The 15,065-nt window shown below is 38.6% G+C and overlaps 1 protein-coding gene across 4 annotated transcripts in view; it reads right to left on the reverse strand.

Annotated features, from left to right (window-relative positions):
* The window catches only part of CTNNA2 (catenin alpha 2), a 1,229,110-nt gene that overhangs the window by 90,946 nt on the left and 1,123,099 nt on the right, over nucleotides 1–15,065 (reverse strand). For all 4 annotated transcript variants that reach the window (XM_029231357.1, XM_029231356.1, XM_029231354.1 and 1 more), the window contains one exon: nucleotides 9,061–9,261. In XM_029231357.1, the coding sequence (XP_029087190.1) occupies nucleotides 9,061–9,261 (201 nt within the window). The remainder of the gene's footprint in view (nucleotides 1–9,060; nucleotides 9,262–15,065) is intronic.

Consider the following 15,065-nt stretch of genomic DNA (forward strand, 5'->3'; position numbering starts at 1 on the left):
ACACACACACACACACACACACACACACACACACACACACACACACTCCTGGATAGAAAATAGAAGAGGGACAGAGAACAGAGAGGTACCTTAAGACAGAAAAATGGGCAAACACAGAGTTTGCAACACCTGGTAGGACCTTAAGGAGTGACAGTGAGTAATGGGGCACAGAGGAGTGGGATTGGCTAGCATGGTTACAGAAGACTTTGCTTCTTCTTTAGGAAGACATCAGCTAGTGTTACGGAACAGGTAAAATATAGAAAGGCAAACCAAGTGGGGAGGTAATTTTGGGGTCAATTTGACAGGAATATCCAGAATCTTTCTGGTTCTTATGTCCATATGTTATCCCAGCTACAAGCATAGTTTCTTATTTTTCCTAATCAAACTATTTCTGGAATATTCTAATGATGTTCCCATTCAAGTGATTGTTGACATATTCTTCCTTTCTTTGATTCCAACACCTATTGCTGATGTGGTAGGGATTCTGGGTAAAAGGAACTTACTGCTGCCTCACTTGTGCCCAGTTAATACACCCTGGCCACCGATTCCTGTGGACCCCAGCACTGGCCCTTCTGCTATTCCATGGCCAATACCATGGATGCTGATCCCTCATATCCTTGAAGTGACAAAGAAGTATCATGTCTTTTGCAGTCCCCAGTATTCTGAGTCTATGATGTGACTCACACAGAACTGGAAATTCATGTCTTCCTTTTAGTTTTACTTTGAAAATTGGGCACTAGAAAAGTGCTGTTTCTTCCACTATGTTGCTCCATAAATGTGTAATTGTGAGCCTTCCTATATCCATCCTATCCCACCTCCACTTCCATGTTAGAAGTTTCTTATCAGGCTAAAATTGTTTCTCTTGGGACTTCTCTAGTGGTCCAGTGGTAAAGAATCCGCCTTCCAATGCAGGGGACACGGGTTTGATCCCTGGTCAGGGAACTAAGATCTCACATGCCCCGGGGCAACTAAGCCCACACGTCACAACTACTGAGCTTGCGCACCTCAGTGAGAGATCCTGCGTGCCTCAACGAAGATCCCGCATGCCATAGCTAAGACCCGAAGCAGCCAAAAAATAAAATAAAATAAAATGATGAAAATAAATAAATATATATATTTTTAAAGTGTTTCTCTTATTTTCTCAAGTTGTATTCTTCTCAGGTGGTTCTTCAGCCTCTCACGCTGAGAGAGCTGGTCATGTGTGAATTCTAGCAGAATATATTACTTACAAACAAGCCAGTATAGAGAAGATATTTTCATATTTCTGCGTGGCCAGGGCTTTCTGAGCAAAAATGACTGGTAACCTGGTTCAAGGTATGACTCAATAGTAGTCCTAAATTGGTGAAATAATCTGGAAAGAGATTTACGGGTTTATCTCCCCAGAGATAGGTGTTTACATTTCAAAAGGGAATAAAACCAGGAGCCATTCATTTATATTCTAAAGTGTTGTAACAACCTGGAGACCTTTCCTGGAGAGAGTTTATTAACATTAAAGAGTGAAGGTTTTTCTCTCCCTCTCAGGAGGGGAGGGAGACAGCTGAGCACCAATTGCTATATAAACTCTCAGATTCGTAATTTTGTGGTTCTTCTCCTGTAGTATGGATCTCCTTCGTGTGGGCAGACTTTATCTGAACTTATCACACTGCCTTGAGAGGTAGAACGAGGTATAGGGAACTGGCAACGTTATTGTTACTAAGAAAGAAGTTTGTTCTCTGAGGAAGAAACCTTGCATTTGCATTCAGGATAAAACAAATAAATACTGATATTAAGAACCATCAGCCAGATCTGTACAATACTTCAAGTATGTAGGTTTCAGACATATGGAAGAGGCTTTGAGACAAACTACATGTTGCCTGTCTAAGGACTATTAAGTGACTGAAATTTCCTTCTCATTCCTCCTACACTTCTGACTTCCCACCTCCATGACTAGCACAACCACCACTTAGTAAGACATTTCCTCCATATTGTAATCATTTTGACATTTCAGGGGGAAATAAAATGCTTTACACCAATAGTAAGGGTTATATTAAAATGTATTTAAAATATATTAGGAAGTCTAGGCTGAACTGAATCTCAGTCATTACAGCTTCTGTGGAAATTCATTACTTTCATAATTTAATTTCAAGGTCAGTCACGGAGAAGTGACAGATTGTAGTAGTCCTTCCTATCTCTAATATCTAATATTTCTGTCTTCGCAATAATCTGTCCTTACCACCTTCTTCTGATATTGATCTTACTTCTTTCCATACCCCTTGCCTCTGGTCACGGGGATAGGCAGGTCACTCAGACATGTCCAATGATAAAACTTGATCCCGCTAGCAACAGAAATCAGTCCAAGTGAAATAAGCATACCCCCAAGTGGCCAAGAAGATTGCTCTTCTTTGATGTGTAGAAAGTAGGAGGAAAATAAGCATCTCTACTTATCCTGGAATCTTGAGTTATAAGCCTAAGGCTGCTGCTAGTGGATATATTCTCCACTGAAAAAAAGGGTCATATCTTAATTTTTCATATTCATTTAATCAATGCATACATATTAAAGGCTAATGATGTGATAATACTTGTCTAGGCCCAAGGCACGTACAGGAACACCTGCCTCTAGGAAGTGACAATCTATCTGTGGACCATTGACACTGAAGAGGACATACTAAATGTCAACAGACTCATAGAAATAGATCCCTGTTGTCTCTAGCTGAGACCTGAGTCAGATCTTAAAGGATAAGTTCAATACACAGATGTAGAGGAGGAGGAGAAAATGGGGAAGATGACAGGAAGGAGAGTGGGAACAGCATGGATGTGTTTTAACTGGAAAATAATAAATACACCTGTCCAGGTGGAGCAGAGGATCTATACAGAGGATTCATGGGCAGTGATTGTCCATGTTGAGTGCAGTCATGAGGAAGCCAAGAAACAGTGAAGCATATGTCCCAAAATCAATAATATTGACCATACTTAGATAATAAAACATCAGGCAATACATGAGAAGCTTGAGGCTCAGGGGCATTAACTAATTTGTGTAAGGTCACATTTAGAAGTCAAGGATTGAGTTCTTCTGATTCCTTACATGGATTTCATCTATACATTGTACTGACACAATGGTACATTATCATTTCTAATTTGGGTGCTTTCTATTTGTTCCTCTTACTGGGCAAAATACATAGGAATGCTGTAAAAAAAAAAAACTCTTTTATGAAAACTTTACATAACAGAAGCATGAAATTACAAACTATACCATCTCTACTAAGAGAAAGAAGTCAATCTGAAAAGGCTACACGCTATTTGATTCCAACTATATGACATTCTAGAAATGGCAAAACCATGGAGACAGTGAAAAGATAGTGGTTACCAGGCGATTGGGAGGGGGAGAGAGATGAATAGATGGAGTACAGTGAACGTTTAGGACAGTGAAAAATACACTGTATGAAACCATAATGATGGATACATGTCACTATACATTAGTCCAAATATAATAGAGTATACAACACCAAGGGTGAACCAAAATGTAAACTATGAACTTTGCGTGATTATGATGTGTCTGTGTAGGTTCATCAATGGTAACATATGTACCACTTTGGTAGGGGATGTAGATAATGGGGGACACCATGCATGTGCAGAATCAAGGGAATTGATTCAGAACCATGGGAAATCTTAGTAGCCTCCCCTCAATTTTTCTGTGAACATTTAACTGTTCTTTAAAAAAAAAAGTCTTGAAAAAATTTATACCATCTGTTTGGCCCACATGTTCTCCAAAATAATGGAATTTTCATTTTCATTTACAAAGTGCTTAATAACAGAATCCTCACTAAAAAGACTTTAATTTTTTCTATTCTTTTTGGGTTCCCTCTGAAGAAAGAACTGCTGGCATCTCAAAGATCTCTCAACCTGATAATATTGACATCGCCACAAATTTGCATCAGCCATCAAATTTACAAAAATGGCATTTCAGTGTAATCTGTTCTGTGAAGAATGAGCTACTTTAAACATAATATCATTAAATGGACTTTCAGGCCCCTCAACTTTCCACAGCAATCTGGCTTTGCAAATGAGATCTCTAAAAATGGGTCTCGTTGGGTGCACTCGCTACCAAGCTATAGGCAATTTGTTATAATTCAGGTTTTATTGAAGAGCCCATCAAACATGTTAGTATTTAATGAGTCTGATGTACGTCAAGTTTATTGTGCTTTCATCTGCCTAGATTAGTTTTATAAAAAATAAATAGGTAAATTTTTATGTAATGTTGCCCTAGAATTTTAACATACTAATAATCCACAAAATTGTGTTTTCAAATTAACTTAGCATTCATATCAAGACAAAAAGCACTCTTCAAAAAAATTTACTTACTCTTTACTAAGTAAAGTAATTTATGGAAAATTAACTACAGACTGTTTCATCACTCTTTGGATCTCTCTCAATTTCTAGCCTCTCAGCGAAGGTAAAGTGGGAGTTCTCTCTACAGAGACCCACCCCTGCATCATTTGCATGTTTAAACAGAGGTTGGCCTGTATTTGAAAACCCCATTAGCAGCAAAGTCTGGTCTAGTTAAGATATTTTGAGCATTCTGCCCCTTTTTTTTTCATGCTTGGTAATAGACTCTCACTCCATTCCCTTCACCGTACCCTATGGCCATCACGCAGAGGCTCCATTTAGTCTTGTTTAAAGTTGCTCTTATTATGGAATATTATTTCTCTTGTGGCAGTTATTTTCCATGGGCGTTATTCTGTCCACCCAAGAACATCTAGCAATGTCTAGAGACAATTTTGATTGTCACAACTTGAAGTGGGAAAGGGAAGAGGTCCTATAAGCATCTAGTGGGGTAAGTTCAGGGATGCTGCTGAGCACCCTTAATGCACAGGACAGCTGCCTCCACCCCAAGAAAGAATTACCAAGACTCACATGTCAATAATACAGAGGTTGAGAACTTCTGCCCTAGGGTCTTTAACAACTCAGATATAAAACTGGGCAGAGCCTGGTAGGTTGGTGGAAAGACAAAAGAAAACATGATGCTTTGTCTTCCATGTCCTGGACTCTTCCTTTTTTTTTCTTCTTCTTCTTGTCACCTTCCACTCCTTGCCCACTGCTCCGTGTTCTCTCCTCAAAATAAAATGTACTCTCAGGACAAAGTTTGATAAACTTGCATAAAAAAGTGACCAATTAAACGTTGCACTAAGATTTTTTTAAAAATCAGAAGCAAAATGTTAGCCCAAAGGTAGAAATTTGGGTGTTAGTGATCTGTATAGGAGTTTTTATTTGAAGGATGTAGCCCTCCTTAGCATAGCCAGACACTGACAAGGGGACAAATCCATTCTATAAAATCTATATAACCTACAAAACTCTGCATAACCATAATCACAGAACTGATCTCATGTTCTTCCTCAAACTCCATGTGTGTAGTACATACCCCAACAATTCTAATTAGCAACCAGTGAATTTTAACAGCTAAAGCTTTTTTTTCTTTTAGCTTGTTTCTCATAGAGAAGTTTCTTATTGAGAAATGCTAGGTATTAAGTCACCATATAGATCACACATTTTAAACCTCATGTTCCACATGTTCAGATTACCAGTGCGATTGTGAGAGAGCACCATCCCTTCTCTTAAGCCCTGCTGGCTTCAGAGCAGAGGCATTCTCCCTCCATGAGGAATCCGTGAGTATGTCAATTGTTCTACTCACAGCTAAATTTCATTTTGTTTTTTATTTTAAATAAATTTATTTATTTTTGGCTGCATTGGGTCTTCGTTGCTGCACACTGGCTTTCTCTGGTTGCAGTGAGCGGGGCCACTTCTCGTTGTGGTGTGCGGGCCTCTCATGGCAGTGTCTTCTCTTGTTGCGGAGCACGGGCTCTAGGCGCACAGGCTTCAGTAGTTGTGGCACGCAGGCTCTAGAGTGCAGGCTCAGTAGTTGTGGCACACGGGCCCAGCTGCTCCGCAGCATGTGGGATCCTCCCAGACCAGGGCTCGAACCCATGTCCCCTGTATTGGCAGGAGGATTCTCAACCACTGCACCACCAGGGAAGCCCACAGCTAAAGATTTTGCTTTCATTTCTTTGACAACCTCTCTACTTACCCATAAAGAAACCATATTGCTCCTGTTTAGGAAAGAGAAGAACCATTGGGGACAGAAGCAAAATAATTTATATACCTTGTATATTCTAGTTCTTAGCCCACTAATATCTACTTTTCCTTGACATGTATTCCATTTTCTACTAGTTATTTATAAACTGTTTATTTCACTCTCTTCTACCTGGCTTCTTTCCTAGTGATCTTCAATAGATGCTGAAAAATAGAAAGAATCTAAATGTCTTGCTTATCTTTTCTGTTCAATTATGAATTGGATGTGGACATCAGAATCAGGAAGGTGCCTTTAGTGAAGTACCCCAAGTATTCAATCACTGCAAGGAAGGGCTGAGATGAGAATTTTTAAAGATCTGAAAATTGACAAATAAGAGCAAAATCTTCATTAGCAACAACAACCCAGGATGGATTGCTCTGTTTCATTGATTTTTTTTTTCAGTTAAAAAAACTTCAACCAGAATATTATTTACATTTCAAGACTTTGGGTGAAAATTATGTTAAAATATTTCCATCAGCTAGGCACACTGCCCTTGCCTTTATGTCGATTTTGACCCAATGGGCACCACTCCTTCTATTTATTAAAGCACCCCAAGGCTCAATAAGAAAGAAATCTAAAATGTCTCTTGAACAACGCTGAAGTCTTTGTGTGCACAAAGTCGCCTATAAGTTGGCAATATGCTCTGCATGTCATCTGCGGCAGTAATCATTCCAACCAGTCATGAGTTGAAACTTCTGACACTCTTCACTCAGTGTCAGATCCAAGGAAATGCTGCTATGTGTCAGATATACCACAGGAAGCTGAGACTTTGTAACAAAATCGAAGTAATGGGCCAGGAACTGAGAGCTCCAAAAATGTGACAGAGTTTCCTTAAGGGTGAAAAAAAGTCCTTAAATTGGAGAGTAAAATAACTGTTTCTAATTATTCCAAATGAGAAAAGAAATACCATATGGCTTGCATTGTGTTGCTCTATTGAATGCAAAGGGCAAGCCTATTTGAAAAAAAAAATAGTGCTGAATTTCAGCTAATTACAATGTGGATATATCATATTATTTTTTTTTAACATCTTTATTGGAGTATAATTGCTTTACAATGGTGTGTTAGTTTCTGCTTTATAACAAAGTGAACCAGCTATACATATACATATATCCCAGTATCTCCTCCCTCTTGTGTCTCTCTCCCACCCTCCCTATCCCACCCCCCCATCCCACCCCTCTAGGTGATCACAAAGCACCCAGCTGATCTCCCTGTGCTATGCAGCTGCTTCCCACTAGCTATCTGTTTTACATTTGGTAGTGCATATATGTCCACGCTACTCTCTCACTTCGTCCCAGCTTACCCTTCCCCCTTCCCGTGTCCTCAAGTCTATTCTCTTCGTCTGTGTCTTTATCCCTGTCCTGCCGCTTGGTTCGTCAGAACCTTTTTTTTTTTTTTTAGATTCCATATATATATGTTAGCATACAGTATTTTTTTTTTCTATTTCTGACTTATTTCACTCTGTATGAGAGAATCTAGACCTATACACCTCACTACAAATAACTCAATTTTGTTTCCTTTTATGGTTGAGTAATAGTCCATTGCATACATGTGCCACATCTTGTTTGTCCATTCATCTATCGATGGACACTTAGGTTGCTTCCATGTCCTGGCTATTGTAAATAGAGCTGCAATGAACATTGTGGTACATGACTCTTTTTGAATTATGGATATATCGTATTATTATTGTTATTATTTGTAATTCTAAGTCTGTGAGGATTCTCAAGAGCAACGATCCCTAGATGTGCTCTTTATTATGTGATATTACACTAGTCCTTTTCTGCTTATATTTCAGAGAGCAACCAAAGTCTGTTTATCTGTTGTTTTTCCATGCTATTCTAGACTAACAAATAGCTACAGCAGTCTTTGTAAATAACCTTTTCCCTGTAGAAGGAAACATGTTTCTACTAACATGTCTTATCATGTAGAACTTGGAACACTGCTATATCTGACCTTTCAGAGATATGTCTATTTTTAAAAGCCTAGTGGGTTCCAAATTCCATATATAGACCCATGAAGACTCCCACTGATGCTGAGGTAAGTTCCTTCTACACATACAGAGGACCCAATTCATTGCCCATTCATAACTCCATCCAATATAAAGTTAATTCTATTTGTCTTCTCTCCATTCCTGGACTTTCTCTCTACTCTCATTCCCCCATATATACAAATACACAAGGCATAAGGGACTTCAGAAAGGGTCTGAAGCCAAGAGGCACCAGTCAAGAGCAAAAACTACTAAAAATAGGCTACTCTTTGACACAACTATCCAGAGTTATGGGTTGTTGTGCTAACTCAGTAGAAATAAGTCTTTTTTCCGTGTCAGTGTACCAGAGAGCTATGACAGGCTCCCATAAGTAACTGTGTCTCACCACGACCGTGATTCCCCAGTGGGCAGCCACATGCCCCTGGAAGAGGTCATGCAAGCCTTTGTAAGAGGAGCAGGACATATATTAAAGTCTAACCCTTTTTCAGTAACCACTACCTCCTTTGATTACTTCATGTCCATATACTACCTAGAGCCTTTATGCTTTTCCCTGGTTGTCCTTATCTTCTCAAGAAATAGACAGGGAAATGTTTTTCAAGTTCAAGATTCCAAGTTCCAATCACATATTCACTATTTTCTAGACTTGTGACCTTTTTCCAGTTTATTAACTGATTCAAAACTCCATTTTCACATTCATAATAGGAGATAATAAAAATCTGCCTACTTCACAAGGTCCTTGTGAGAATCAAGTGCTTATATATAAAAACTGTAGAGTAGTATATACTGCAAAACAATAAATTATTATTCTGCTAAAGTATTCCAATTCAAACTCAAGAAATAAAGAGCACCCTTTTTATGATCATGTGTAATTTAGAAGCAGAAAGACCTATGGGAAACAATGAAACAGATTGATTCAGGTATGGAAATTAATCATGTTGCTGACATTTTGGTCAAACCTAATATCCATGGTTACCTGTCTCAGAGAGCAATTTTGTAGCTTCCAGCACCTTCTCAGTATAAACTCCAGCTTCATAGTTCTCCATCTCAGCATTGATGATGTGTATGACTCGAGCTGCCCGGCCCCTGATAGCCCCTGCAGTCCTGTCCAGAGTGTCCACATCCCCCTCTTGAAGGGCTATCACACACTTGTTTACATCCTCCAAGATATGATTTTCTGTGGAGAGGACACATACACATTTATATGATTTTATACCACTGACACACTTAAAAACCTATTGAAGATAGATTCATTAACTCACAAGCCATCAACTTGTACATCTCAATACATGCCTAATAACATTGAAATTATATTTAAAGAACATAGTTTATAATTACAATAGTGGTTCTCAAACTTGAACATCAACTGGAGGATTTGTAGCATCATAGAGACTGTTGGGTGTCTCTCTCAGGGTTTCTGATTCACTAGGTCTGGGGTCGGGCCCAAGAAGTTGCATTTCTACCAAGTTCCCAGGTGATGGTAATGTTGCTGGTTTGGTGACCACACTTTGAGAACCACCAACTTTAAAAATATCTCTTTCTTTGTTTCAGTGTTTAAGATTTATTGGGTGAAAAGGTCTTTTAAGAGTGGTAGTGGCAGCGAACAAGAAGTCACCAAGCAGCAACGTTTCTAGACATGTCCAGAGTTGCACTTTGGGTTGGATCATGTTTTTATTGAGGAAATATTTAAGGGAGACTTTAAAATGAACAAATATCACCCCATCAGTCTTCCAATGTTGTGTCATGCATAACGTATATGCAATGGAAACTGATCAGGTGAAGAGGATCACAGAGTTCCCCACAACTGTAATACAATCCAGTCTATGGCTGGTTCCCTCAGATTGGAGTCAGGGTCAGGGATCACTCTCCATCATTGTCCAAAGCAGAATCCAAGCAGGCAGGATGAGAGGTTTTTCTCTCTACCAGCCTAGAAAAAACATGCAGTCTGGTCCCTTACAGTTTTGTAAGTGTGCAATTTTGTATTTTCCATGTCCAATGTGAGATATATTATTATGTTCCTTGAACATTCTTTAGAAACAGAATTCTAAGGAAATGTTCAAAAAGTTTAGTACTCTGAGGAAAACAAAAGAACTTAAGCTGAAAATATACATATACACACACAATAGAATAATAGAACAAGCTTGGAAGTAGTCTTAAGTAATCTGGTAACCCTTAAGAAATTATAACTATTCAATGAATAGTTAATAAAGGACTAAATTGAATGATTACCTATTTAAGAATTTTCTAGAGCAAGTTCTGATTTATAAATTCCTAAAGGAGAGATGGGAGGGTACTCAGCAAATCCCAGTCTGTCCCATGGATCTCTCCTTCTTTCATTAAACAAATCACTCAGAGAAAATATTTGTTTTTATACGACATTGGATAGAAAATTGCAAAGTATAACATGTTTCATAAAGGAACATCTGTTTGACCTCATACAATATGATTTCCTCACTCAACTATTTATAAATTTCTGATTTCTACATTCTCTGGTTTCAAATAGAAATTAGAATAGAAAAAAAATGAAATGTTTAAATTTTAATATTTCGATATCTTAAACTCACAAGAAGTTATTTCCTGAATGCTGATATTTTCCTGAGAGAATGAGAAAGACAGTTGTGAAAATAGAGACTTAAAGGCTTTCATTTTGATTAAGGAACTTCTGAAACCAACTCTTTATGAGATCTTGGATTGGATCATGCAAACTCACCTAAAAGGACACCTTAAAAAAAAAGGTTTACTCAAATGAAACTTGGCACAGGATTTTAAATACAGAAGTTTGATTCAAATAGGTCTCTCTTACTGCCCTGCTGGATTCCTCCAGACAATTAAAATATGTCGTGGTCCCTGAAAATGCGCAACTGCGAGGGTGTTCATGTCAAAAACAGGCATTTTCGGGCTTCCCTGGTGGCACAGTGGTTGAGAGTCCGCCTGCCAATGCAGGGGACACGGGCTCATGCCCCGATCCGGGAAGATCCCACATGCCCGGAGCGGCTAGGTCCGTGAGCCATGGCTACTGAGCCTGCGCGTCTGGAGCCTCTGCTCCACAACGGGAGAGGCCAAAACAGTGAGAGGACCGCGTACCGGAAAAAAAAACAAAAAACAAAAAAACAAAAAAAAACAGGCATTTTCTCTGAATAACATAATGTAAGAATAAGCATACCTACCATTTTTCTGTGCATAGTTTAAAGATGGAATTGAATGTAAAACAGAGGAATCTTTCAATTGCATTAGATACTAATGTATCTGGAATTAACAAAATTTAAAATGTAAGAAGTCCATTCATGACCTAATATCCTAAAATGAAATGATAGTTTTTAAAATCTAATTTCCAAACTAAAATATGCAACTAATTTAATTAGGAGGCAAGAAAAAGAATATGCTTTCATAGGTATAACTACAGTTGACCCTTGAACAACAGAGGTTTGAACAGTGCAGGTCCACTTATACATGGATTTATTTCAGTAGTAAATACTACAGTACCACAGAGCCGAGGTTGTTTGGATCCACAGATGCGGAAGTTCCCATCTATAGGGCTCACTGTAAAGTTATGCCCAGATTTTCAGTTGTGTGGAGGGAGGGTCGGTGCCCCACACCCCCAAGTATTTCAAGGGTCAACTGTATACATTAATTGAAGGAGGCCATCATAGCAACAGCATTGTTTTTAATTGAATTGCCAATTAATTTGTTCAATGGTTAGTCACATTAATCATGTGTGAATAAAATATTAATTTTACTAATTTTCAGTTTACTAACTGACTCAGTTTTCTTAATCAACTCTTTTTATGAAATGTTGAGATAGTTTACTCTGCATTCCCCAATTTTACCTAATTAGAGGTACCCCTTTTATAAAAAAAATGAATTACAATTCCCTCATGATAGTAGTTATACCAGTGGATGATATATATGTAAAAGCCACTATGATAAAGAATGTTTTAAAATAAATTTGTACTTTATTAATCTAAGTACCAATAATGCACTTGAAAAGAACTATATTGTTCTTGTAGACATATTATTTAATCAAAAGATGACACTTGGTCTATATATGGTTTCCCTGGACCCCTTGTAATAACTTCTCCACCCCTAGTCCCTACACCATCAGGTCTGGGGTTTACAAGTTTGGAATTACTCTGGTCTAGTATCTATCAAAAAGGGCAGTGAATTATTCAAAGGCAGAATCCACACTTAACTCATATTTTCATACCTGACAGCGCCTTAGAGCAGGCAATCAAAGAAGAAATCCTGAATAAACATGTCCACTGAAGAGGGACAATCAATTATATATTTTTATCCTAAGGTATTTTCAGGAGAAAGAATTCATTAAGTAAGGAGATAGAGGAATGATGTTCCAACTAGAAAATAACATAGAAGAGAAAGTAATAATAAAAAGCACCTGTATTCCAGAGATGATTACATTGCTGGGATAAACCCCTTAGGTACTTTGGATGCCTGGATGTAAAGCATGGTTTTTAAACATCATAAAACATTTGACTGCAACGTATCTTGTGGTAAACTTCCTTGAATTTTTGCAACCTTACAATTTCAGGAAAGATATAATCTTGTTAAAAAATCACAGATGACCAAACTACCTGATTATTATAAGCTTTAAAGCTATAGTTTCTAAATTCAAAAGCAAAGTTCAGTCTGTGAATTTTTTAATAAAACAAACTCAAGACCCTGGAGTCAAAAAAAACCAAACAAATAAAAGAGGAAAAGGCAAACAAAACAAAACAAAACTTTTAGACATTATGGGATTGAGTTAATAGCTTTTTCAGATCTTAGATGCCTGCTATTTTGTGAGCCAAACCCAAGAATTCAACTGTTATGTGATTAATGCCAGGATGCTCATTTTAAGACACTATTAAAAATTTTAGTTTTTGCCCAGTGGGAAAAATTTAAGTGTTTTAATACAGCCATTTCATTTTTTTTTTATAAGCCCAGACTACATCTGAAAATTGGTTTTGCTCCTGTAATGTTAGTAGCTCCCCAAACTTGCTGCTTTTCATATGGACAAATTAAGCACTCAGACACACAAGTTCAGGTAGCATGAAAAAAAAAAAAAAGGAAAGAAAGCAAAACAAAACTATCCCTTAAAAAAAATCTTTTCTGTTGTTGTTTTCAAAATAGAGTTTCCTGCCAGAATAGATATTCCCTTAAGAAGAAACTGATACATAAAGTGTCATTAATGCCATTTCAAAATATCTCCTGGGCCAACCTTGCAATTTACTGATGCAAATGTTTTGGCTCCAGCTCGGAGAGGAGATGAGAAGTAGTTTCCCCAACTATCGGGCTGTATCTACAGTCTACCAGCAGGACAGAGTGGCCTGTGTCATTATTTGTCAAGCCCATCTGTGGAAAGGTGCCTGCCGCCTCCGATTGTCAAGTCCAAAGGCATGCTCTAGCAGGTCCTGCCAAGGCTGGCTCCCTGACGGTGCCTGTTCATTTTCCTGTCATGGCATGCCGCGGCGCTTGTACCACTGGGGTTGGACTGCACAGTGTTATCAGCAGAAGCCAAAGCCTTTCCTTGTTGCTGGTAATAATGAGATGCACAAAGGAATGACAGGGAGGAAGGCGGCAGAGAGGCATATCCGGTGGAAGAAAATTAAGAAAAGCTTTGCACTACTGAAACAGTCTGAGATAAGACCTCCTAACCTTGCTTTTCTCTACCCTCAGAAATTTTCATATATGCATTTAAAGAAAAGGAGAAGTTGGGAAAGCTTTAAGTTCTGAAATGATTCCTCTTTGAAAAAGGTAGTATATGGATATTTTCTATTCAATTGTAGATAGAAGGGGAATAGCATAAGATTTCCAGGTGCTGTTAGGATTGCTGTGTGAGATCTGAGGCTGGTTGGAGAGTCCCCCTGCCCCTTTTGGGGACCCCTATAGTCATCTTGGCAAAGACTGACTAGATACAAGAAAGATGCTCAGTCCTGGTGTCCGTCCTTCTGTTCCCCACCACTCAAATCCCCAATATGTCTATCCAAACAATTTCTAAGAACCTTATCAAAGATACATTTCTTGCATATCTTTTATGTTGTTAGGACTCACGCATCAGTGAAGCAAAAATCCCAGGAATGGCAACACATTGAGTTCTTTATCAGCCAACCCCTGGATATGGGTATGTTTAAATGAATAGTTGCTTTGACAAGTCATCAAAAAGAAAGCACTTTGGGAATGAAGAATAAGAGAGGTTTCCAAGAGGGAAGAGAGAGTGGAATGGTGGTACCAGAGGGGATAGCGAGGTTTGAGGGGGTGGGGAAGGAGCTGCAATGAAAACTGGAAACATCAAAGGCAAATTCCCTTCTATCTAGACTTACTGAGAACTATATAGATTCTGGAAAGAGGATATCTGGATTTTAATTATACCTCTGCCAAGTTACCTACCTCTCAGTGCCTTACTTTTCTCAAAGGAAGGCTCAGAATAGTGATGCCTATCTTAAAAAACTTTGGTGTGAATTAAACCAAATAGCAGAAAGTCAGACAAATTATAGATACTGAGCATGTGTTCACTCATTTTTCCCATCTCCTTTGCCCTGCCCTCCATGATTTCAAAGTTGGCTTTTCCATCATCCATCAGATCTACAGATTCAACTATGCTGTTCTCAGACAAGCTTTAAACACAAGCCCCCAGTGGGAAATTCATTGTCAGTTTCTTGGTGAAAGGAAAGACTGCAACTAGAGAAAAGTTTCTAAATACACGAAGCCTCCTGCAGAAATCCCTTCCACACTGTTGCAGTCAGAGGCCCTGTCTCTCTGGATCCCACCAGCTGTGCTGCAACCCCTCCCTCTCAGACCTCAGTAAGTCCTGGTCAAGGCTAGGGCACACCTGAGCTGTCAGGTGTGAGTTCCATACGCCTGTGGGTAGAGTCAACACCTGGTCAATTTGAATTTTCAAGCGTCACTTGGTTATTTTAATGCCTCGCAATCCTCCCCCATGCCTCCCATAGAGACTTTTCCAGGTGAATTGGGTCAAGTGTGTTT

This window comes from Monodon monoceros, unplaced genomic scaffold, assembly GCF_005190385.1.
Source record: "Monodon monoceros isolate NGI ecotype Baffin Bay Population unplaced genomic scaffold, NGI_Narwhal_1 Super_Scaffold_19, whole genome shotgun sequence".
NCBI lineage: Eukaryota > Metazoa > Chordata > Mammalia > Artiodactyla > Monodontidae > Monodon > Monodon monoceros.